Source organism: Podarcis cretensis (assembly GCF_951804945.1).
Source record: "Podarcis cretensis genome assembly, chromosome: 14".
NCBI classification, from domain to species: Eukaryota; Metazoa; Chordata; class Lepidosauria; order Squamata; family Lacertidae; genus Podarcis; species Podarcis cretensis.
This window is the reverse complement of record NC_137183.1, coordinates 54211988-54238618: the sequence shown is the minus strand read 5'-3', so window position 1 is coordinate 54238618 and position 26631 is coordinate 54211988. Positions and strand designations below refer to the sequence as shown.

Sequence of the window (26631 nt, the reverse complement as noted above, 5' to 3'; positions counted from 1 at the left end):
TTTACTCTATCTTCAGGACTGGTTATAGAGATGGGTATAATTTGCAGCAATGCGTCTCTAAAGCCCGAGTAAATGGGGCAATAGAGGAAATAATGTGTAAGATCCTCTTTAATTTTCATAAGGCAAGGACATAAACAATGTTCAACTGGGGTTTTTGTGTATCTACCGGTCAGATAAGCAGTTGGCAATGTTTGAAACCGTGCCATGGTGAAAGCTCTCCGAAGGGTGGGATCAGTGATCTCCACCAAGTAGTTGGCACAGATTTTAACTGCTTTTACTCATGGGAAGCAGTAGGAAAACCCAGAGTTTTTTATCTTGGTGGAGTCCAAAGAGGCGTCTTTTTCAAAGATCCATTCCCGAACTTTATCAGGGCTAACCCTGATAAAGTTAATATATATATATTTTAATATATATATACGAACAGTTGCTTGTGGGAAACCAGCATGCAAAATTTGAGCACGAGAGCAACTCTCACCTGCTATGGCTTCCAGCCACTGGCGTTCAGAAAGAGGGGTGCCACCTCTGGTGGGGGGCACATCATGCTCCTCCTGGGGTAGTCTGTCCGCCTTTGGTCCCCAACCTGCGCTCAGCTCTCACCTGTGGCTCCTAGAAGCTGTCAGCATGTGACAGCTGCCACACCCAGATAAACAATTTGGGTTGGTTTTGACAGGTGAGGGTAGCTGATGCGTCTCAACCCCCCAGTGAGTTAGGGACTGTAGGCTGCTTCCACAGAACTACAACTCCCAACATGCCCAACAAGCCACAGTTTCCAAGATTATTATTTTTTTTTGGGGGGGGACCGTGTGCTTTAAAAGCAGACACTCACTCTACATTTAAGGCACACCAAAGCAGAGACATCACCTTGCCAAAGGCCCGTATAGTTCAAGCTATGGTTTTCCCAGTAGTGATGTATGGAAGTGAGAGCTGGACCGCAAAGAAAGCTGATCGCCAAAGAATTGATGCTTTTGAATTCTGGTGCTGGAGGATACTCTTGAGAATCCCATGGACTGCAAGAAGATCAAACCTCTCCATTCTGAAGGAAATCAGCCCTGAGTGCTCCCTGGAAGGACAGATCGTGAAGCTGAGGCTCCAAGACTTTGGCCACCTCATGAGAAGAGAAGACTCCCTGGAGAAGACCCTGATGTTGGGAAAGATGGAGGGCACAAGGAGAAGAGGACGACAGAGGACGAGATGGTGGGACAGTGTTCTCGAAGTGACCAGCATGAGTTTGACCAAACTGCGGGAGGCAGTGGAAGACAGGAGTGCCTGGCGTGCTCTGGTCCATGGGGTCACGAAGAGGCGGACACGACTAAACGACTCAACAACAACAACAACAACACAGCTTCTCTCTGGAGAATCCTGGGTAGTGCAGTTTGTTGGAGATGCTGGGAGTTGTAGTTCTGGGGGGGAGGATCCCCAGAGAATCCTGGGAACTGTGGCTTGTTAAGGATATTGGGAGTAAGGACCCGCTCCCCCCAAACTAGAACTTCCAACACCCTTAACAAACCATGGTTTCCAGGATTCTTGGCGAGGCGGGGCAAAGCCCTGCGCTTTCAGCTGTACAGTCGGACGAGCTGCCAGCGCGCGCAGTTCGGCTCTGCCCTTATTAATCCAAATCCGCTGCTATTTGATCCGCGGGCGCGCACTATACCACCGGGGCTGCCTTTATTTATAGCTCCCTTGCTCATGCCGATTGGGATCCAACAGGCGGCTTGGGGACCGGTTCCTCCGGCCACTTGGAGCCCCGGGGGTCCCTCCTTCCTTCCTTCCCTCCTTCCCTCCTTCCCTCCCTCCCCTCCATCTCCCCTCCATCCATCCATCTATCCATCTATCCTTCCTCCCTCTCTCCTCCTCCTCCTCCTCCTCCTCCTCCTCCTCCCTCTCTTCCCTCCTCCAGAGCGCTAATCATCTTGTTATTTCGCGATCACGACTCAGCGCGCGGCTCCTTCGCTCGCCTCCTCCTCGCTCCAACTCTGCCTGTTGGATGCGCTCTTTAGCTCCTGAGCCTCTCCAGACGGGGTGCCTGCCGGCTGCTTCTCCCCCCTGCGCAACAGGGCTGCAGGAGAGAGGGACCCAGAATGGCCAGGATTTCTGCCCCCATTCCTCCTCTTTTTTTAATTATAAAAAATTAAACCCCCTCTGAAAATCATTATCGCCTGCCTGGCTTTGGGAGACGCGAAGAAGTGAGATTTCATTTGTGGGGGGCATTCATTTTTTGCTCCCGACCAGCTCAGGCAGAGGAGCGGATGAAGTTCCTTGGGCTGCCTGCTCCGGAGGGAGGCTGCCTCTTCGTGGCTGGGACCACCCGGGACCCCCTCGCGGGACACCGAGGATCCGAGGACGGGGGTCTCTCCCTATCGCCTCCTCCACCACTCCTGCCCTGGGCCGTCCTCCTCCTCCTCCTCCTCCTCCTCTTCTTCCAACATCGCCCAAGCTGGATTCTGATGGAATTAAAAAGATGTTTGTGTCCAGCCTCCTGGATTTCCAGAAGACCAGATACGCCAGGTAAACGTCTCCTCGGGAGTAAGCCCTGCTAGGTGCAAGGCGCTGGCTCCCCTGTAAGGGAGAAATGCGGTCTTAGCTTTGACTTCTCGGTGAGGTCTCTCTTTCTTGCAATCCCAAGAATCTTTGCTCAGAAGTAAGTCACCCTCTTCTCAATTTCTTATGTTTTATTATTAATAATAAAAAATATATATATGCCGCTTTTTATTTATTTTTAAACCCCAAAACAACCACAGCGGTTTACAATGATAGTGCATGAAACAATACATAAACCCAGCAAGACCTCCTGGTAGATGTTCTTAGGATGGCTGCCTTAGAGAGCATTAGAGGAACGTCGGGTTATATTGATGGAGTTGTTTTCTTCAGAACAGCCTTGCAAGGTAGGCTAGCATATGTCCTTGATGACACAGGTGAGCTGAGAGAAGGGCTTGGATAGAGCTGCCTGGTAGGGGGACTAGATGATGCTAAGTCAGGGGTGAAACTAGGCTTTATTTCAACCTGGTCAAAGACCCAGTTTGACATACCCTCCACCTGTATTCGCATACATACACACACAGGCTGGGAGCCTCAGCAGTGCCCCTCTAGAGGCTTCACGGGGGCAAAAAACCCAGCTAGCCTCCCCCGCCCCCGCAGCTCTGGCTCTGGCTAAGTGTGTGTGTTTGGGGGTTGCAGCGCTTCTGCAACTTTTAATAGTTCTGTAACGGGGAGTGTTGCTATCTGAAGAAGAAGGTATCTGAAGAAGTGTGCATGCACACGAAAGCTCATACCAAGAACTAACTTAGTTGGTCTTTAAGGTGCTACTGGAAGGATTTTTTTTATTTTGCTTTGACTATGGCAGACCAACACGGCTACCTATCTGTAACGGGGAGTGTTGCTAGGCACGGCATCCAACATCTCCTTAAAAGCTGCCAGCAAAGGAGAGCTGATCACCTCCCAAGGCAAGGCCCTTCCACCATCAAACAGTAGTAGTAGTAGTAATAATAATAATAATAATAATAATAATAATAATAATAATATAATATTTATACCCCGCCCATCTGGCTGGGTTTCCCCAGCCATTCTGGGCGGCTCCGAACAGAATATTAATACAGTGGTACCTCAGGTTAAAAACTTAATTCATTCTGGAGGTCCGTTGTTAACCTGAAACTGTTCTTAACCTGAGGTACCACTTTAGCTAATGGGGCCTCCCGCTGCCGGATTTTTGTTCTCATGCTGAAGCAAAGTTCTTAACCCGAGGTACTATTTCTGGGTTAGCGGAGTCTGTAACCTGAAGCATCTGTAACCCAAGGTACCACTGTAATAATAATAATAATAATAAAGTGATAAAACATGAAACATTAAAAACTTCCCTAAACAGGGCTTCCCTAAACAGTACTTGCCATTCGCAAGTGCCCCCCACCCCCCCGGTGTTTAGCTAAAATCTGTTTCCCATCGATTTCTGCCTCTCGGCTCTAGGCCTGTCCTCTGGAGCGACAGAGAAAAAGCCTGCTTCATCCTCCATGTACATCTGTAGAGGTGAGTCAGAAGTGGCATAATGAAAGTTTATTAAAAAAATTTTTGCCTAACATGGAGAAAATGGATAGAGAAAAGCCCCCCCCCATATAACACTGGAACTCGTAGGCATTCAAAGAAAGCCCCTTTTCATGCAGCACAGTGTTAAACTTTGGAACTCCTTGCTGCAGGAAGCAGTGATGAACTAGGATAGATTTAAAAGAGGGTTAGACATGAAGGAGGGTAAAGCTATCAATGTCTGCTAGCTATGGCTACACCCTGGAAGCAGCAATGTTTTCAAATACCAGCTGGGGAAAACCACAGGTGGGGAGAGGGCTGTTGATCTCAGCTCCTGCTTGTGGGTTTCTCACTGGGCCATCTGATTGGCTACAGGTTCATAAAATCGTAGAGTTGGAAGGGATCCCGCGAGTCATCTAGCCCACCCCCCGCCGTGCAGGAATCTCAACTAAAGCATCCAAGACCATCCATAGAAACCTCCATAGAAACCTCCAGTGATGCTGCAGTAGATGGGCCGTTGGCCGGATCCTGTAGGTGCTGTTTGCATGTTCGTTGGGGGAAACACTTGGGCTCATAGTAGCCATCATTTGTGTGACTGGTGAGGCTGAATGCTATAATAATAATAATAATAATAATAATAATAATAATAATAATAATATATTATTTTTACCCCGCCCATCTGGCTGCGTTTCCCCAGCCACTCTGGGTGGCTTCCAACTGAACATTAAAAACAATACAGCATCAGACATTAAAAACTTCCCTAAACAGGGTCGCCTTCAGTGGTCTTTTAAAAGTAAAATAGTTGTTTATTGCCTTGACATCTGCTGGGAGGGCATTCCACAGGGCGGGCGCCACTACCGAGAAGGCCCTCGGTGCTGGACCTCAGTGTCCAGGCAGAACGATGCGGGTGGAGACACTCCTTCAGGTATACTGGACTGAGGCCATTTAGGGCTTTAAAGGTCAGCAGCAACACTTTGAATTGTGCTCGGAAACGTATTGGGAGCCAATGCAGATCTCTCAGGACCAGTGTAATGTGGTTCCGGCGGCCACTCCCAGTCACCAGTCTAGCTGCCGCATTCTGGATTAATTGAAGTTTCTGGGTCACCTTCAAAGGTAGCCCCACGTAGAGCGCATTGCAGTAGTCCAAGCGGGAGATAACTAGAGCATGCATCACTCTGGGAAGACAGCCCGCAGGGAGGGTCTCATCCTGCATACCAGATGGAGCTGGTAGACAGCTGCCCTGGACACAGAATTGACCTGCGCCTCCATGGACAGCTGTGAGTCCAAAATGACTCCCAGGCTGCGCACCTGGTCCTTCAGGGGCACAGTGGGGCATGTCTGCCAGATTGCTCTGCTGGGGATTTGGGTGTGCAGATGTGACACAATCTCTGTGGCTAGCAGAGATGTCTCGCGTGGCTTAGAAACTGTGGACAGAAGCTGGGAGGGTGGCCACAAGCCCCACTCGGCAAACTGCCCTCTCCACCAGTGGCGTAGTGTGGGTTGTCAGCACCCGGGGCAAGGCAAGTAATTTGCGCCCCCTAACCCGTGGATTTGCGCCCCCTAATCCTAACCCCCAGATGTTGCACCCCATGCGGCCGGCCCCCCCTGCACCCCCCACGCTACGCCACTGCTCTCCACCCCTGAAAAGAAGAGATGCTCTGCTGATACCACCCTGCCTTGGGAAACAGAAGGGTCCTTTGGGCTGATCCAGCAGGTTTTGGTCTCACGTAGGAGAAAAGAGAATTTCGGTTAAGTAAGTGTAGCTTTCATGGAGCAGGAAGTTGTTGCACTTCCTGGACTCCTGCACCGCAGTTGAACAGAAAGTGATTTGAGGCAGCCAAGATAGACCCACGCAGATTTCTGACTCAGTTTTCAAACAATGACATACCCACCCTCCCTTGCAAGTATATGGCTGAAATGAAGAAACCTGCAGGGCAGGGCTTCACCAGGTGTGATCTTACATGTGAAAGGACTCTGAGCTCTGTTTGGTCCTGGTATTCATTGCAACAAATTCCTGGGCTCAGAATTACATAATTTAAAGTTTGGCACTCCGGTTGCTGGATGTCAAGACTTCTGGTGAAAAACAAACTAGATCCCAGAAGCCCAGATCTCAGAAATCTTGCACCCACCCCACAAAAGATCCAGGATTCTTCATTTCCACTTGTTTAGCTCAATCCCCAAATCTCCCTTTTCTGAGCACAGGCTGCTTCCAGGGCAGTGGCGTAGCGTGGGGGGTGCAGGGGGGGCCGGCCGCACCGGGCACAACATCTGGGGGTTAGGGTTAGGGGGCGCAAATCCACGGGTTAGGGGGTGCAATTTACTTGCCTTGCCCCGGGTGCTGACAACCCACGCTACGCCACTGTTCCAGGGAGAACCTCATGGTGCTAAATTGCATTTTCTCTACGGTGCTTTGCAGCTGGCGAACTGTGATTCAATAGCCAGAAATGTGACTGATTATCCAGGCAGCCCCCTGGTGGTTCCCTGTGGGGTGGGGTGTCTTCCACACACCCCTTGGAAGTTGTTTCATCATACGACTTGCGGCAAGTAACTTTGCATGAACTTACAGAATCATTAAGAGTTCATGCGATATTTGAAAGATTATTGTAAGCAATTAACATCGCTAGCAGGGTTGTCTGAAGACTTGTAATGAGAAATTTTCTATCTTTCTATATTTCTTTAAATTTCGAGCCATTCTGAAATGAGTGTGATTATAGTTGGAAAATGTATAACTTGCAATGATATAAAGGTTAATTTCAAAAGCTATGAGGCGGGAGGGAAGGAAGTCAGGGCGGTAAAGTGAATAATGATGATGTGAATGCATAATATTAAATGAAAAAGAAATAAAAATTGTGTGTGAGAGAGAGAGAGAATGTGTGTGTGTGTGTGTGTGTGTGTGTGTGTGTGTGTGTGTGTGTGTGTGTTGGAAGGGACCCCAAGGGCCATCTAGTCCAACCCTCTGCAATGGAATAATGTTTTTTTAAAAAAATATATCATTATGAGGCAACTGCAAGCTAACCACCCTGCCCTAGTCCTCAGGCACTGGTCATCCTAGTGGCTGCTCCAGAGCTGAGGCAAGGTGGCCCCCACCCTCCATCTTTGCCATGGTCAGCAGTGCCCATTTGCCTGCTCTTTCCTGGCCAGTTGCCCAGTTTTGTCGGAGTCCCATTGTTGAGCAACAGTGTTCAGAGCTCGGTGGAGTGTGAGGCCAAACAAGCAGAAGATGACAGTCTCTGAGACAGGCTTGGCAGAGTCCGTATCCGAAGTCAAGTCTGCTCTGAGGATCAGGCAAACAGCAATCTACGTAGTCAGGCGGTCAGGGAATCCAATGATCATGAAGCCAAAGGTCCAAATGGAGAACAGGAAACGACAAGGTGGGACCGGGAACCACAGACGTTGTTTCCAGCATCTGACTGATGCCGAGAGCTCTGTTTCAGAAGACTGAAGCCAGTTGGTTCCCATTTCCTCTCTGTCATTGAAGGCTGGTGAGCTGCAGGTGGAGTCACTGACATGTTTGCTCCCAGCAGGAGTGGGAAAACGTCACTGCTCCTTTTCCAGCCTCTTGCAGCCAGGGCTGCCAGGTCACGATCATCCCAGACTCTGAGACTTCAGGGCCCAAACCTGAGACCTAGGGGCAGACCCTGATCTCACAGGGATGTGTCCTGGAGACGGAAGTTAATTGGGAGCAGGGCAGGGCTGGTACCCCCACCCCGAGCTCCTATGCTATAATTTGCAGCCAGATCCTGCTGGACTGGAGTTTGCAAGCTGCATGCACAGTCTTCTTAATTATCTGATGATGATGGAAGGCACTCTTGCCCACCCAGAGATTCGAGCCCTCCCTGTAAGGGGTCAGGCAAACTTGGAGACTTTGGGTCAGGCCCAAAGGTCTGGCAACCATCCTTGCCGCTCCTCTGTTGCTTGAAGAGGGCAGCTGAACAGGTGCTGAAATATGAACCTTGGCAGCTGCCCTGGTATCTGGGTAATCCCCTTTCAGGAGTGGAAGAAATATTTAGCTGGTTCCTCCCAGCCTTGAAGTGCAGTTTCCGAGTTGCAAGTAGTCACATTCCCATTTTACACTGCACTTCCTGGCCTGGAAAAGACTCTGTATTCAAGTGATTGCTGGGGGAGGAAATGCATGTGCGTATTATGGGGGAGCCAGTGAAGTAGTTTGCAATCAGAGATTTGCCTCTCTCTCTCTCTCTCTCTCTCTCTCTCTCTCTCTCTCTCACACACACACACACACACGCACACACACACACACACACAAACACAGAGCCAGTGTGGTGTAGTGGTTAAGAGCGGTGGACTCGTAATCTGGTGAACTGGGTTCGCGTCTCCACTCCTCCACATGCAGCTGCTGGGTGACCTTGGGCTAGTCACACTTCTCTGAAGTGTCTCAGCCTTACTCACAAAGTGTTTGTTGTCGGGGAGGAAGGGAAAGGAGATTGTTAGCCGCTTTGAGACTCCTTAGGGTAGTGATAAAGCGGGTGGTGCTGTGGTCTAAACCACCGAGCTTCTTGGGCTTGCTGATCAGAAGGTCGGCGGTTCGAATCCCCACAATGGGGTTTGCTCCCATTGTTTGGTCCCTGCTCCTGTCAACCTAGCAGTTCGAAAGCACTTCATCTTACAAATAGATAAATAGGTACCACTCCGGTGGGAAGGTAAACGGCGTTTCCATGCGCTGCTCTGGTTCACCAGAAGCGGCTTAGTCATGCTGACCACATGACCCAGAAGCTGTCTGTGGACAAACTGCGGACAAATGTGAGACGAGTGCGCAACCCTAGAGTCGTCCGTGACTGGACCTAACGGTCAGGGGTCCCTTTACCTTACTTTATGACCTTTTTAACTGGGGGGGGGGGTGTGTGTGTCCTGTTTTGTTTATCTCTTTAACACCTGATGGGAGGGCGTTCCACAGGGCGGGCACCACCACCGAGAAGGCCCTCTGCCTGGTTCCCTGTAACCTCTGGTTCCCTGGTTACCTCTGAAGGAGTGGGTACATAGCTTGGGGGTACCTTTATGCTGCCGCCTGAGGCACAGGTGGCCTCGGAGGTGCACAGTGCATTCCATCAGCTTGGGCTGATGGCCCAGCTGCACCCCTCTCTGGACAGAGATAAATAGTTTTACTTCTGTTGTCTATGTCCTGCTAACCTCTAGGTTAGATTACTGCAACACATGTGGGTCTGCTTCTGAAGACGGTTCAGCTGGTGCAGAATTTGGCAGCCAGGTTGCTAACTGAGGCAAGATGGTTTACATCCATCCTGGTCCAACTGCACTGGCTGCCAATCAGTTTCTGGGCCCAGTTCAAAGCCTTAAATGGCTCAAGGCCACACACCTCAAGGGCTGTCTCTCCCCATATGCTGACTCTGTGATACCATCTGAGGCCCTTCTTCGTGTGTGTCCTCCGCAGGAGGTCCGGAGAGTGGCAACACGAGAACAGGGCCTTTTCTGCAGTGGCTCCCCATTTGTGGAACACTCTCTCCAGGGAGGTTCTTCAACCGGGCCTTGGGCTGGTTAACATTCTATTCAATATTAATCTATATATAGATACAATATATTAGCAGCAGTTCAGGATATACCTCAGCAACCAGTTGCTGGAGACTGAGGGAGGTGAGACAGTGCTCTTGAACTCGAGCCCTGCTTGCTCATTTCCCACTAGGGCATCTGTTTGGCCATAAGAGGATGCTGGATTAGATGGACTGTTGACTTGATCCAGCAGGCTCTTTTTATGATTTGTTTTCACTTCTTGAGTCTGTTCCCCTTCATCTACCTCCTTCTCAAAATCCACTGTCCGGAACTGGACCCACAAGAGCTGACTAGGGCAGCATAAAATGGAATTGCGATTACTTGCAACTTGGAAAGTGCAGCTCTGCTTTCCAGGGAGAGGGAGCAGGAAATGCGTCTGTCTGTCCCTGGGAAATGGGGGCAGTTGGGGAACAAGTAAAAGCGTCTCTTTGTCCAGATCATGTAACTTGGTGGCCTCTGACGAAGCTTATCTCCTGATTAAGGCAGAGGGAGCTTTGGGGTTAAACGGGGTCAGGTTATTCTTGGCTGGCATTGCTATGAGTGACCTGAAAGCTTGACCCGACCAGGTTTCCTGTGAGCCTCTGGACTCAATTCTCTAGACTCGTTCTATGCCTACTGTGAAGGTGCAGCCAAGTGGATTATAACGAGGTCACCAGGCGAATGCCGCTAGAGTGAGAAAGCTGAAGTGGTGCCAGGCTGTGTACGGGCCTCCCAGGACTAAAATGATGGTGCCACGGTGTGTGATTGGAGCACCACACCTCTGGGTAGCAGCAGTCAAACTTAGGGTGGTGTAGGTCTTCCTCACCGATCTTCTGTACACACCTCGCGCTTTTGCAGCAAAAGGCATGAAGGCCTGCCAAAATTTGCAATATTCTCATAGGTGATAATAAAGAACGAGTGTCAAATGTAACTGCCTCTATTTTGACATTCAGTTTGGCTGTGTGCGACTTTCAAACAAACTGGAGAACAAAATACGGTAGAGATCTTACTATATAATAATAATGTAAGGATGTCATCACACTGCAATTCACATTGCTGCCAACAGGGGCTGCTGCAAACCACAGCAAGAGCAGCAGCAGTGCAGGGCGATGAGGAGGGAGATGGAGATGGGGCAGAAGGCAGGCAGGGCAGGGGCCCCAGAAGAGCAGGTGAGTAGGTGGGTGACCCAGGCAGGCAGCCAGGAAAGTGAACAAGCAAGTGGGCAGCCTAGGTGAGCAGTCTAGGGGGAGGGCAGCCCAGGTGAGCTGCGGAGAAACAGCCAGGACAGGACAAGCCAGCTCACCAGCATCTATCCTGCCCTTCTGCTGCTCCATCCCTTCTCCTCACCCTCTGCAGCTGAGGCCGAAACAGTTGCATTGATGAGACACAGGTGATATGCAGAGGGGAGCAGGGGGTGTGATTTGGGTGAGCTGTAAGGTGAGGTCCGATGGGAGGCAGGGATGGGCCAGGAAATTTTGCTGCTTGAGGGAAAACAGTTAATGGTGTCCCCCCCCCCCCCGCCATTTCTGCTACACTTCCCTCACCACCGATGGAGGCGACTGGAGACAGCCCAGAGGAGCACTGAAAGCAGTGAGGGGGAAAGAGGCCAGGGAGGAGGAGGAGGAGGAGGAGGAGGAAGACGAGGAGGACAAGCAAAGGAGGCCACCCCTTTCAGCTGTCCCCAGACTGCCACCTGAGGCAACTGCCTCACTATGTCTCATGGGCAGGGCCAGATTTAGGTTTGATGAGGCCTTAAGCTACTGAAGGTAATGGGGCCCTTTATATGTCCAGCTGTCCTTTGCCAACAACAAACTGTCGCTGTTTTTTGTGTTGAATACATGCTATATGGTAATTTATGGACCTAATAGGTATCTAAATCCATTTGCACATGTGGCCATGCAATAAGTCCATGCAGAGTGTAGGTGTCCTCTATATAGAAAGGAGCAAACCAGTGATGTTAATAATAATAATAAAATTTTATTTATATCCCGCCCTCTCCAGCCGAAGCTGGGCTCAGAGCGGCTAACAACAGTAAAAGTAACACAGTTTACATAAAATCACAATCAATTAATTGAAATGCATTATAAAATCAATTCATTCTAAAATCAATTCAGAGTCAAATTAATGGCAACCATTGGGCTAGAGTTCTATGAGTATTACAGAAGGAGAGAGGGGGTCAGGCTGTGCTGTGGCCAAAGGCCTGGCGGAACAGCTCTGTCTTGCAGGCCCTGCGGAAAGATGTCAAGTCCCGCAGGGCCCTGGTCTCTTGTGACAGAGCGTTCCACCAGATCGGGGCCACGGCTGAAAAGGCCCTGGCTCTGGATGAGGACAGCCTGACCTCCCTGTGGCCCAGGAGCTCCAAGATGTTTTTGTTTGAAGACCGTAAGGTCCTCCGTGGGACATACCAGGAGAGGTGGTCCCGTTTGAGGGAGCAGGCTAGCGGGGGGGGGGGGGGGAGGAGGCATGACTTACATCATAGGAGCCTGCACAACACAAAACACTGTTGCTGTACGTAGGTTTTATTTTATTTGTATTTTTATCTTATATTTTGGAAATGTACATCCAGCTTTTCCCCCCCTTTTAATTTTTTTGGGGCCCCCAAGAGAGTGGGGCCCTAAGCTAGAGCTTGTTTAGCTTATACGTAAACCAGGCCCTGCTCATGGGTGGACTGGCCCCAATAGCAGGGGGTTGACTAGGGAGTGGAAGTGGTAAGGGGGGGGGGGTTGGTGACAAAGCCAGCAAGAATGCAGCCCCCCCCCCCCAACATGCACTTAAGAGGCCAACAGCCTCAGCTCAGCTGCCTTGAAGCTCCCACGTTTGTAACCGTGAAGTTTGCCACATTCCTCTCTGACGGGGGATTATGGATTTACCTCCTGGACCGTGGTCCCAAATTCAGCTGTGACGTAAATGGCAGGCAGTGTCAGTTATGCGACCGGCATGAAGTGATCAGGTTCCCGTCCGGGGATTATCTTACTGCCTCTCACCAGCCGTTTTTCCGCTTGTTTCCTCCTCCTGGTCTTTGCCACCTTGGGTTACATTTGTTTTGCATGACCCAAGGATGCCCAGCCGAGTATGAATTACACTTCTTTGCCACTTTAACACTTGTTGAGTGTAAGTGGGTCACGGGAGGGTGGACTCGTCGGCACAGCTCTGCTCAGATCTCCCTTGCAGCAGAATTGGGGTTTACAGTGGTACCTCGGGTTAAGTACTTAATTCATTCTGGAGGCCTGTTCTTAACCTGAAACTGTTCTTAACCTGAAGCACCACTTTAGCTAATGGGGCCTCCTGCTGCTGCTGTGCTGCCGGCACACAATTTCTGTTCTCATCCTGAAGCAAAGTTCTCAACCTGAAGCACTATATCTGGGTTAGCAGAGTCTGTAACCTGAAGCGTATGTAACCCGAGGTACCACTGTATTGTTATTATTATTTGATCAACTTTCTCATTGCTTTCAGGATTTTGGAACTAGAAACCGACTTTGAACTTTAAGCTGACTCCTATTAACCAGTTAAGCAGGATTGCTTCCTCTACCTCTTCTTTTTGAAAAGAAAGGGACCTGCACAAAACAAAATTCCAGCCAGTGGCTGTGCTTTCTGCAAGGTCACTCAAAGTGTGGGTGTTTGGTCATTTGGATAACTTCTCTGCCCTCAAGGAGACATTCGGGGTTTGTGTTGTAGTCTGTTACTTTGGCATCGAGGCAGCTTCTAAACGGGTGTTTCACTGGAGAGCAAAGGTGTGTTCTTTGAGGGGTGCGCAAACTGTGCCATGACAGGAGCTTATAAAATTAGGCAACTTCACTTGCATCTCTCGGTATTGTGAACAACACCAAACTTACCTTTTGTTGGTATCTTCATGACGATAAAGAAAACAAAAGACTGAATTAAACATTTGAAACATCTATTGAAATCAGACATTATAAGTTCATCTTAGACTGGGTAGTTCACAAGTTTATGTGGCTTTGCACAAGGTTTTGTATTTTTCTCAGAAGACTGATAAAGAATGGATAATTATTTTGGTAATTATTGTGTGTATATTAGTCGCCAACGTGTTGCATGTCGTACTACTATAAAATTAGACATGGCATGGAGAAAGGTTATCGTGGATATCCAATGAAGTTGAATGTTGTAAGATTCAGGATATGGAAAAGAAAGCCCATCTTCCACATAGCTGAACTTTGGAACTCCCTGTTGCAGGAGACCAGAGATGGCCACCAACTTGGATGGTTTGAAAAGAGGATTGGACAAATTCATGGAGGAGGAGAGAGCTATTGAGGGCTGCTAGCCAGAATGGCTCTGCTCGGCTTCCACAGTGAGAGGCAGCGATTTTTCGGAATCCCAGTTGCTGGAAACCTCAGGACGGGAGAGTTGCTCTCGTGCTCAAATCTTGCTTGCTGGTTTCGCGCTGGGGCATTTGGTTGGCCACAGTGAGAACAGGATGCTGGACAAGATGGGCGAATGCCCTGATCCAGGAGGCTCCTCTTGCATTCTTATCCTTCCTGGTTAAAGAGGACATGCAGCGATGGTGCCAGGTGAGCCTCTCCGGGGATAGCATTCCACAAACGGGAAGCCACCACTAAAAAGGCCCTGTTCTCTTTGACTGAAAGAAGGAGATTCAATTATATGTGTGGGAATGTTCAGGGAGGCAGGAGAGGATATACTGTTTATTAATATCCTTCCTAACTTGTGCTAGCAAGCTCTATAACTTAGCAGTTTTAACATTCCCCTTTGAATGCACAGCGGGTAGCTGGTTGCAGGCTTGTGTAAGCTTCTCAATATAGATTCCTGGTAAGATCCTTTCTTTCCCTCTTAAAAGAATAAACGCGCCACAGTCTTGTGTAAAGTATATAAAAGTAGTTTACTCACATCATCAGTTCACAGTTGGATCCCTGATGGCAGACTTAGTTACAAAGATATATACATGTGGGTCTACCCCATATAGGGGTTAATTGGAGTGACTGCAGACTGGCAGTCACTGCAGTTCACACGATGAAAGGAAGATGGAGAAGAAGGGAGGAGGGCTGCGTGCCTTGCACTTTTGTTACCTGGACAGGTAAGGTCACGCCCACCTCTGGTCACATGCAAGAGGAAGGCTGCTCCAGTCCAGGAGGAAACAGGAAGTTTTCGACTGCGTGGACCAAACATCCCCTTGCATGTCCACTCTAGGAAAACAAGGAATGTTGTATTTGTCTGTGACATATGTATCACATCCCACAAGCCCAGCCCCTCCTGGGGAGTAGGGGTAAAACCTAGCCATACCACGTGCCTCTTCTACCTGAGCTCCCCTTTTCAGGAATCGTAAAGGCCTTGTGGGCCATATGAACTGGCAACCACAGTCCGGGGAAGATGGAACGAACCTTCCTGCAGTTGTCTGTCCTGCGAGTGAACCTCCCTTTAGCAGAGGCGACTGTCTTGTTGTTCTTTATTTTAAAGATTGTGTTTCTTCCGGAGGGGCGAGGGAGTCCCATGCAAGCCAGAATCTGTGCGGAGCTGCCCTTTCAACACCTGGTGCTCCATATGGGTGCGTAGGAGATGCATTTGGTTGTTCAAAAACAGGGGACATGACATGCGCGCTTGAGCACATGCGTAGGTGTTTTGGCAGAGACGGGATTATTTCCACCCATCCCTCTTCCTCCTCGGTGCTGGAAATCCTTTCCGTTTTGTCGATTGTTGGGGTGCGTTCAACCTGGAAAAGAGGAGGCAGAGAGGTGATATGAGAGCCCTCTTCGGATATCTGAAGGGCTCCTACAGGGAATCATAGAATCATAGAGTTGGAAGAGACCACAAGGGCCATCGAGTCCAACCCCCTGCCAAGCAGGAAACACCATCAGAGCACTCCTGACATATGGTTGTCAAGCCTCTGCTTAAAGACCTCCAAAGAAGGAGACTCCACCACACTCCTTGGCAGCAAATTCCACTGTCAAACAGCTCTTACTGTCAGGAAGTTCTTCCTAATGTTTAGGTGGAATCTTCTTTCTTGTAGTTTGGAACCATTGCTCCGTGTCCGCTTCTCTGGAGCAGCAGAAAACAGCCTTTCTCCCTCCTCCCTCCTTTTATATATTTGAACATGGCTATCATATCACCCCTTAACCTCCTCTTCTCCAGGCTAAACATGCCCAGCTCCCTTAGCCGTTCCTCATAAGGCGTCGTTTCCAGGCCTTTGACCATTTTGGTTGCCCTCCTCTGGACACGTTCCAGTTTGTCAGTGTCCTTCTTGAACTGTGGTGCCCAGAACTGGACACAGTACTCCAGGTGAGGTCTGACCAGAGCAGAATACAGTGGCACTATTACTTCCCTTGATCTAGATGCTATACTCCTATTGATGCAGCCCAGAATTGCATTGGCTTTTTTAGCTGCATGGAGCAGATTTGTTTTCTCCTGCTCTGGAGGGTAGGACTCGAACCCAGGGCTTCACATGGCAAGAAAGGAGATTCCTTATAAATGTTAGGAAGAACGTTTCGATGGAAGAGCTGCCTGACATTGCAACAGACCTCCTCGAAAGGCGGTGAACTCTCCTTCCTTGCAGGTTTTTAAGCGGAGGTTGGGTGGGCACTTGTTGTGGATGCTTTAGCTGTGATTCCTGCATTGTAGGGGGTTGGACTAGATGACCCTGGGGTGTCCCTTCCGACTCTACAATTCTGTGATTCTATTATTTCTCTACTGCATTGATTTATGTTGGTTAATAATAATAATGATAGTAAGTTTTAATTTATACCCCGCACTTCCCGGTTCAAAAATCAGGCTCAGGGAGGCTAACAACAAATTTAAAATACTTAATTGTAAAAGCAGCATAAAATACAGTATAAAAACATGAACTACAATAAAATTCAAAATTCAGAAATCAATTTAGGGGAAATAAGCATTAGATAATCCCCAGGGCTAGCTGGCTGAACTGGTCCTACTTGGGCCAGCGAGGAGGCCAGGGGAGAATTAGCTGTGGGGTCTCAGAGCAGGTGATCTTCATAAAAGGGGAGGGGGAGGGGGAGGGAAGAGAAGGGAAATAAAAGATCAGGCTGAATTCTAATTAAAGGCCAAGCGGAATACCTCTGTCTTACAGGCCCAAGGGAAGGAGGTTAAATCCTGCAGGGCCCTGCTCTCATGGGACAGAGCATTCCTTTCCTTTCCTTTTTTTTAAAAAACAAATTTTATTGGATTTTTACAATTTAATATTCAACCAAATAACACAATTTGCCATATAAACAAAAAAGAAAAGAAAAAAAAAACCCTCCCCATGACTTCCCTCAACTTCCCCTTCTGGTTCTTCAAACATTTATTACTTCTGCTTAATTTTTGTCTTGTTTTATGATCTTATACCTCAATACACTTAAATTCTTGCTATTTTTATACCAAATTTTCTTTCATAATTACATCTTGCACTCAATTACATTCCATATTATTATTTCTCGACCTGTCAACTTATTTTCTAACTTGCAAGTTGTAATGGTTCTAGGGGTTGCTTGTGCGTAAATCGGCGCCACGCTTGGCTGAGTTCCCTGGGTGAACCCTTTCTGTCCGGACAACCACTCGCCCGTGGCTGTCTCAATCGCTGGCAGAATCCGTCAGTGGGCGTTTCTTGAACTTCTTCCAGCAAAGAAGCTCTTTGACGCCTAGTCGCCTCCTACTCTCCCTGCGCGGAAGCCTTCTGCGCAGGGAGGGTGTGGGCAGCGGAGGACCCTTACTCTCCCCGCTGGTCTCCGGCGAGGAGTCATGGAGCCACCTTGCCGATTCCCCCATCTGCCCCCCTTCTCCACTAGTGTTACGCTGATTTCCTTCCCCAGAAGATGGGCTGCTTCTCTCCCTCCTGGTACGCTCTCCAGAATCCCTCTGGAGCCCTCCCTCTCCCTCTGGCTCTGATGGCAGTTCCCTGACACAAGTGTTTAATCAAACCCCTGCTTGTAGGTTTCCCATGGGGGCATCTGGTCAAGACGGCAGACGAGACTTGGTCTTATCCAGCAGGCTCTTTTCATATTTTAAAAAACACATTAGAGAAAATTTATATATAAAATTTTGTTTCCCTTATTGGTTTCTACAGCCACAGCTGGCGCTGTGGCTCTCCAACCGTTTGACTCCATCGTCTCCCGAGACAGACGGAAGCCAATGGAGATTACAAAGAGAACAGGACAGCGTGAAAGCTATCCCTGGTCTCTGGTCCCCAGTGACTCAGCAGTGAAGGGAAGGTTCTCTGCACACCCTCAGAGGCACCCTTGCCTTTGCTCACCACGACGAACACACGTCGCAGCAGGGATGAGCCTCAGCATTTGGAAAGGAGCTCAGGGAATGGATTTATACTGAGTCCCCCGGTCCGTCTAGCTGTCAGTTGTCTGCACTGACAGGGTCTTAGAGAGAGGACATTGCCAGTCAGAGATGGAAGGAGGGACCTTCCGCATGGATATCTACCACTGAGCATCAACGCTGGAAAGTAGGCTCCAAAGCAGGGGTCAGCAAACTTACCGCGCCTCAGGCCAGTGTCTTCAGCACCGAACACGCAGCGGGCCAGAGAGTGCGTGCCCATATGCGTGCGCACATGCTATTTCCGGCGCTCTTCCGGGTCGGAGGGGCACTGGAAATAGCTTGTGCGCGTGTGCATGGGCCTCCTCCAACCCGGATGTGCACCGGAAATAACGCTTGCACATGTGCACAACACTTGTGCATGCACACAAGCTATTTCCAGTGTGAAATAGAGTCAGTGTGGTGTAGTGGTTAAGAGCGGTAGACTCGTAATCTGGTGAACCGGGTTCGCCTCTCCGCTCCTCCACATGCAGCTGCTGGGTGACCTTGGGCCAGTCACACTTCTCTGAAGTCTCTCAGCCCCACTCACCTCACAGAGTGTTTGTTGTGGGGGAGGAAGGGAAAGGAGACCGTGAGCCACTTTGAGACTCCTCCGGGTAGTGATAAAGCGGGATATCAAATCCAAACTCTTCTCTTTCCGGTGCTCCTCTGATCCGGAAGTGGACAGCCGTGCTGCACAGTGCCGCGCAGCGCAATGCCGGTAAGAGCAGGCAGCAGGTGGCAGGGTGTGCCGTGGGCCGGATAAACGAGTCCCTCGGGCCTTATCCAGCCCGCAGACCTTAGTTTGGGGACCCTTGCTCCAAAGGTTGCTCTCTTAGTGGTAGTGCAGGCCTGGTACTGAACATCTATCAATTTGTTGTGCCTCCCAGTTTCCTTCTGTGGCACAGCCTTCCTCGTTTTAGCTTCCTCAGTCCTTGGTTTCCCTGACAACTCCTTCCACCGACAGATGCTCAGAGCCTATCCATGCTGTTGTTTCCCTTCCTTCTGGCATTACCCCCACCCTGATTTTCCTAGCTGTTTTTTTCTTCTTGCTGGCATTCCTTTCATCCCAAAGGCATGAAAATCACACCCCAAATTGGCATACTGCTTCTTAAAATCTTAAAATCAGGATTCTGCACTGTTCTGAGTCACTGCCGCTGCTGCCCTTGCCCCAAATCCTGCCATACATTCATTCTTTTTATTTATTTTCCATTTAATTATATACATTCTCATCATCATTCTCATCCACTTTACCGCCCTGGCTCTTTAGAGCCAATCGACTTCTTTCCCTCCCGCCTCAGGGCTATCGAAATTCACCTTTATCTCATTGCATTTTGTACGTTTCCCAATTCTAATTACACTCATTACAAAATGGCTCAAAATTTAAATAAATATAGAAAGGTAGGAAATTTCTCATTACAAGTCTTCAGACAACCCTGCTAGTGATGCAATAATATTTCAAATATTGTATAAATTTATTCCAGTCCTTTTGGAACCCTTGATCGTGCTGGTTTCGGATTTTTACCGTCAGCTTTGCCAGTTCTGCAAAGTCCATCATCTTCATCTGCCCCTCATCTTTCGTTGGTACTTCTTCTTGTTTCCATTTTGGGGCTAAAAGAATTCTTGCCGCAGTTGTTGCATACGTAAACAGTCTTTTATTTTCCCTTGGTGTCTCTTCACCCACTATCCCCAATAGAAAGGCTTCTGGTTTTTTAACAGAAGTATGTTTAAACATTTTCTTTAGTTTATTATATATCATTTCCCAGAAAGCCTTTACCTCTTTAGCAGTCCACCACATGTGGTAGTAGAAGATACCCTCCCTTTCCTTACATTCCCAACACGCATTGGTTCTTGTCTTGAACATTTTAGCCAGTTTTGCTGGTGTTAAATACCATCTCCATATCATTTTCATAATATTTTCTTTAAGTGCACTGCATGCAGTAAAATTAATGCCTTCCTGCCATGCATTCTCATACACACACACACACACACACACACAATTTCCAAAAATCATATACCATACTTTCTTATCTTATATACTGTTTTGCACTTCCATCAACCACATCTGAAGATTTTTCAATCTTTATCACTTAATTTACATTTCTTAATTTCTCTTTTACTTTTAATTGTCCTTAACTAATAATTCTCTTCGTAGTCTTCCTTGCAATATTTTGCATAATCCTCCTTACAAAACTTATTGCAGTCCTACTAGTGTAATCTGTTTGTTACAATTGCTTTTCAAATAGTTCATATATTTACTCCAGTCCTCTAAGAATCTCTGGTCCCGCAGGTTTCGAATCCTTCCTGTCATCTTATCTAATTCTGCATAGTCCATTAATTTCGTCTGCCTTGCTTCTTTCGTCGGTAGTTCTTCTCATTTCCATTTCTGTGCCAATAATATTCTTGCTGCCATTGTTGCATATGAAAACAATTTACTATCCTGTCCATTAATATCCTCCCCTACAATGCCAAGTAAAAATGCTTCTGTTTTTTTTAATAAATATATATTTCAAGATCTTTTTCATCTCGTTATATATCATTTCCCAGAAGCTTTTCACTTTCTTACATTCCCACCACACGTGATAAAAAGATCCTTCTTTTTCTTTACATTTCCAACATTTATTACTTATTTTATACATTTTGGCATTCATTCTTACCATCGTTGAAAGACGAGCCTGCAGGATCAGGCCAGCATCCTGTTCTCACAGTGGCCAACCAGATGCCCATCATAGGAAACCAGAGAGCAGGATCCAAGCACAAAGACAACTCTCTCCTCCTGCGGTTTCCAGCTATTGGCACCCAGACCCATTTAATGCCTCCAACCTGGACTGTCCTTGTAATGATTTAAATGGGTCTACTCTTGAGTATGGTTTAGTTGGACGCAAGCCCTATTTAACAGAGGAGCCTGATGAATAGTGGCTGGGGAGAATATTCCAAAATCTGGAGGCTGGGACAGAAAACCTCACCCCCAGGAGGCCCCCGCTTGCCTCAAAGGTGGGTATCCAGCAAATCCACACGCCCTTGGCTGGGCTGGCACATCTGGATCCCAGATTTTTGGGTCGCAGGCCATTTAGAGAACTCTGAATTGATCCTGGAAGTCGAGCAGCCAGTGTAGCTTTTATGGTATGAACCGCCCTGAGATCTATGGATCGAGGGCGGTATATGAATTTAATAAATAACAGCAGTCGTAGAGCTCTGCTGGCGAAACAGGGTAAAATCTGCAGGTAAAACTGGCTGCTGTAGCCCAACTTCTTTCTGCAGAAAGGAACAGTGGAATTCTGCCACCTGCGTGAATAAAACTGAGACAGGAAACATAATAACATACCATATTTTTCGTGTCATAAGACGCACCTAACTATAAGATGCACCTAGTTTTTAGAGGAGGAAAACAAGGGGGGCAGAATTTTGAACGAAACAGTAGATGTGTGATTTTTGTGGTGCAGACTGTAGCCATGGACATGCTATGTGATCTGATGGTGAATTTGGGGTGACCCAATGTAAAAATCCTGAGGATCCATGGGCTTTTACCTCCCCCCTCACAGGTAGCCTCCTTTATCTCTAGCGTCCCTTATCTCCCTCCCCGATTGCTTGCCAATCAGCTGCTTCCTTTCGACACCCACTTCCCTCTTTCAAAAAAAAAAAAAAAAAAAAGGAAAAAGCATGATCTGCTTTTCTCTCTTGGGCAATTCGGCTCCAGGGACCACGCATTCGCTCCATAAGACACACAGACATTTCCCCTTACTTTTTAGGAAGAAAAAAGTGTGTCTTATGGAGCGGTAAGTAGAGACTGCTGGATCAGGCCAGTGTCCCGTCTAGTCCAGCATCCTGTTCTCACAGAGGCCAGCTAGACGCCTGCAGGAAAAGTGCAAGCAGGATTCGAACACAAGAGCAACTCGCCGCTCTTGTGGTTTCCAGCAATTGGCACCCAGACCCATTTACTGATGGGGATGGAGGGTCTGTGGTCCTGCAAACCAGTTCCCATCAGCTCCAGGCAGGACAGGGATGCTGGGAGCATGTGTTGTTGTTGTTTAGTCGTTTAATCGTGTCCGACTCTTCGTGACCCCCTGGACCAGAGCACACCAGGCCCTCCTGTCTTCCACTGCCTCCCGCAGTTTGGTCAAACTCATGTTCGTAGCTTTGAGAACACTGTCCCACCATCTCGTCCTCTGTCATCCCCTTCTCCTTGTGCCCTCCATCCTTCCCAACATCAGGGTCTTTTCCAGGGAGCCTTCTCTTCTCATGAGGTGGCCAAAGTACTGGAGCCTCAGCTTCAGGATCCGGCCTTCCAGTGAGCACTCAGGGCTGATTTCCTTCAGAATGGATCGGTTTGATCTTCTTGCAGTCCATGGGACTCTCAAGAGTCTCCTCCAGCACCAGAATTCAAAAGCATCAATTCTTCAGTGATCAGCCTTCTTTATGGTCCAGTTCTCACTTCCATACATCACTACTGGGAAAACCATGACTTTAACTATACGGACCTTTGTTGGCAAGGTGATGTCTCTGCTTTTTAAGATGCTGGGAGCATGTGGTCCAGCAGTTTTGGGTACCAGAGGTTCCCCATCTCTGCTCTCTGGGGTCTCAGGAGACAGGTCCCGAGGCCAGATCCTTTCTCTAAGTGGAGATGGCATTGGGGATGGAAGCTGGGGCCTTCTGCATGCAGAGCAGGTGTCCCGCTCCTAAGCAATGGAGTCTTGCCAGGGGACCATTCATCACCCCTTGAATGCAACAGCTAGAAAAGGGGAGGAAATACCCCCACCCACTGGCTGCCTGGCATTCGGCACAAGATATTTCCTCCCGAATCCTTGCGAGCAAACACACACACAAAGGAAGGGAATGCGGGAGGCTGGTGTTGGACTTGTCTTTGATTTTGAGGGACAAGCAGCCCTTTGTTTCTGAGCCCGGAAAGCTGGGAACTCGAGGTAATTCTTTTTAAATCTCTCTCTCTCCCTCTCTTTCGGGGAAGCAGGAGAAGAGAAGGGGGCGAACAGGGTTGTGAGAAGCCTTCAGCCGCCTTAACAAGCCTCCCATGTTAATCTCAGATGTTTGCCCATCTCTCAGCAATCTTTGACGTCGGGGAGGGTTGCCAACTGTCCAGCTGCTTGCTGCTAGTGCAGCTTTGAAATCAGCTCAATTAGTAGAGGGCCTTGTTTCTCTCCACACTCTGAACGGGTTTCATTTTTCTTCTTCTTGTAATAATAATAATAATAATAATAATAATAATAATAATAATAATAATAATATAATGCTTGAAAGCACAAGAGCTGGTGAACCAATGTGCTGTCTACAGGGCTGAAACAATACCTTAGGGGCCCTAAGCAATGAGAAGGTTTTAGTGGCACTCGTATGTACAGGGGTAAGGGATGCAGTTTGTAATTCAAAGCCAAATTATATACATAGTAATAATTTGGTTTTGAATTACAGTGGTACCTTGGTTCTCAAACTTAATCCGTTCCAGAGCTAAGGCACGCTTTCTCATAGAAAGTAATGCATAATGGACTGATCCATTCTGGACTTTTAAAAACAACCCCTAAAACAACAATTTAACATGGATTTTGCTATCTAACGAGACCACTGATCCATAAAATGAAAGCAATAAACAATGTGCTGCAGTCATGCAATCAAACAAAAACAAAAACGGAAAATAAATAGCAAAAACAGACAAACCTCAGCGTAACACTCAAATTAGAAGTGTGGCACTCAAAACAGAGCACATTCAGCTTCTGACAAAAGTTTGCAAACCGGAACACTTACTTCCGGGTTTGCAGTGTTCGGGTTCCAGGTTGTTCGGGTACCAAGGCGCTTGAGAACCAAGGTACCCTTGTACGTATAAAGGTAAAGGGACCCTTGACCATTAGGTCCAGTCACGGACGACTCTGAGGTTGCGGTGCTCATCTCGCTTTATTGGCCGAGGGAGCTGGCGTACAGTTTCCGTGTCATGTGGCCAGCATGACTAAGCCGCTGCTGGCGATCCAGAGCAGCGCATGGAAACGCTGTTTACCTTCCCACCAGAGCGGTACCTATTTATCTACTTGCACTTTGACATGCTTCCGAACTGCTATGTGGGCAGGAGCAGGGACCGAGCAATGGGAGCTCACCCCGTCGCGGGGATTCGAACCACCGACCTTCTGATCGGCAAGTCCTAGGCTCTGTGGTTTAATCCACAGTGCCACCCGCATCCCTATACAAGTTGTACAAGTGACAATAAAGTATTTCAATTTCAATTTAATTCATTCAGGTGGCAGGATCCCCCTCTCCGTGTGTTCTTCTGAAATGCAACAGGTTTGTCCCCTCCGAGGCACCAGAGTTGCCTCACTACATTCAGCTGGCCTCTCACTATGTCCCTTTCGTTACCAGGTAGAGACATTTCCACCAGATTGCTTATACGGAAAGAAATGAAGGGAACGAAAACAGGCCCCTTTGACCTCCACAACTGAGAGTTGCTGTGTGTGTGTGTGTGTCGACCCTCTTGCCCCTGGTCTCGTGTGCTTTTCTCGCTCTCCCTGCCAAACCACGTTGAATTTTGCTGATGGGGTTTTTATGCGTCACCCCAAAGACCACATTAATTTCTTTTTCTAAGCGTGGGTTTGAAACAATTGATCGGTAAACCGCCTTGAGGGTCCCATCTGCGTCAAGGAATCCATTAATAAACTCGGGGGCTGGCTTCCCCAGGCTTGGGGAAACAGATTGACACTGATGGAACTCAAAGCCTCTTTATGTATCCCATTCCACGCCCCGCATCTCCCTCAGATCCAGGTTCCCAGTTCACAAAGAGACCTCCAGGCTGCCTCCCCTCAAAGCATTTCTCCTCCACGCAGTGCAGCAAATAGCTCTGAGACAACAGCACATTATTCTCCTGTTGCGGTTGCCCGGCAACCTTGGGTGCCTCTCTGGAACCCCCCATTTGGGTGATGTGGGGGAAATGAAATCCTTTCTGTGTCTCCTGGGCACCCAGGGCTTCAGAGTGATGTCACAGTTTCCACAGAAACATACAGGAGGTTATTTTTTTATTTTTTAAAAAAAGCCCTAAACACTGTTCTTTTATTTATATGCATTTAAGCTCCCCTTCTTGGGAAAAAAGCAATGACAAACCTAGACAGCATCTTAAAAAGCAGAGACATCACCTTGCCAACAAAGGTCCGTATAGTTAAAGCTATGGTTTTCCCAGTAGTGATGTATGGAAGTGAGAGCTGGACCATCAAGAAGGCTGATCGCCAAAGAATGGATGCTTTTGAATTCTGGTGCTGGAGGAGACTCTTGAGAGTCCCATGGACTGCAAGAAGATCAAACCGATCCATTCTGAAGGAAATCAGCCCTGAGTGCTCACTGGAAGGACAGATCCTGAAGCTGAGGCTCCAATACTTTGGCCACCACACGAGAAGAGAAAACTCCCTGGAAAAGACCCTGATGTTGAGAAAGATGGAGGGCACAAGGAGAAGGGGACGACAGAGGACAAGATTGGACAGTGTTCTCGAAGCTACCAGCATGAGGGAGGCAGTGAGTGACAGGAGTGCCTGGCATGCTCTGGTCCTGGGGGTCACAAAGAGGCGGACACGACTAAACGACTCAACAACAATAACTAGCTCCCCTTTTTCCAAGAAGTCCTAGGGTGGGATAAGCACAGCTTATCGATGCAATGAATGAAGCCACGGGGGAAGGTCTTGCCCAGGTAAACAGGGGACAGGTCATGGAATTGTCGACTTGAAAGGGACCTCCAGGGGTCATGCAGTCCAACCCCTGCAATGCGGGAATCTCAGCTAAAGCATCCCTGACAGGTGCCCATCCCACCTCTACCTAACAACCTCCAAGGAAGGAGAGTCCACCACTTCCCAAGGGAGACGGTTCCATTCTTGAGTGGCTCTTGCTGGCAAAACGTCCCCCCCCCCCGTATGTTTTGTTGGAATCTCCTTTCTTGTAACTTGAAGCCATGGGTTTGGGTCCTATCCTCCAGAGCAGGAGAAAAGAAGCTGGCTCCATCTTCCATGTAGGAGCCCTTGAGATATTTGAAGATGGCTATCCTATCTCCTCTCAGTCTCCTCCAGGCTAAACATCCAGGCTACTCCTTCAACTGCTCCTCATCAGGCTTGGCTTCCAGGACCTTGATAATCTTGGTCTCTCTCCTCTGCACACCTTCTAGTTTGTCAACTTAAATTGTGGTGCCCAGCTGTGAAGCTTTGTGTATTCAGCAAATATGATGTCCACCACTGAACAGTGATTCTGGATATTGACTACTGTTCCGTAGAATTCTTCGTCAGCGTGGTGGGAGGATATATAATTGCTTCATAAACCCATCTTATTTTGAATGAATGTATGTAAATGAAAATATCAAATGCTGTGGAACAGTGCTCATGTAATAATATAGCCACCACGCTGACGAAGAATTCTACAAAACAGTAGTCAATATTCGGAATACACAGCTTGTCTTTCATCGTACTAACTCTGGTACCCCGCTTCATTTAAAGATTTTCAGAGACTTTGAGACTAAAGATTTCATTTTGTACTTGTTATGATTTGAAGGAATTCTATAAAGATTGTCTATTCTGTATGTACATGGTCATCGTGTTGCCTAGACATTGCTGACGTACTCTTTGCAACACAGGGGCTTGTTTGGTTAATTTGCCATTTCAGTATGGTCCATCATCTTGATTTTCCATTCTTCTCTGGTTGGGACTTTGTCTTCCTTCCATTTCTGGGCAAAAAGCATCCTTGCAGTTGTCGTCACATACATAAATAGTCTTTTAAAGTCCTTTGGTATTTCATCACCTATAATTCCTAATAGAAAAGCTTCTGGTTTTTCCACAAAGGTTATCTTGAACATTTTTTTCAACTCATTATATATCATTTCCCAGAAAGCTTTCGTTA

General features: G+C 48.1%; 1 protein-coding gene across 2 annotated transcripts in view; it reads left to right on the top strand.

The window, feature by feature from the left end:
* The first annotated feature begins 2320 nt into the window (after positions 1 to 2320).
* The window catches only part of MMD2 (monocyte to macrophage differentiation associated 2), a 34946-nt gene continuing 10635 nt past the window's right edge, over positions 2321 to 26631 (top strand). Inside the window, exons 1-2 of one of the 2 annotated variants that reach the window (XM_079954023.1) lie at positions 2416 to 2505; positions 4387 to 4545. Coding sequence is in view for 1 of the 2 variants with exons in the window: in XM_079954022.1 (XP_079810148.1) it covers positions 2459 to 2505 (47 nt within the window). In the remaining variant the exon portion in view is untranslated. Of the gene's footprint in view, positions 2506 to 4386; positions 4546 to 26631 lie in introns of both variants that reach the window. The other variant, XM_079954022.1, reaches the window with a different exon arrangement.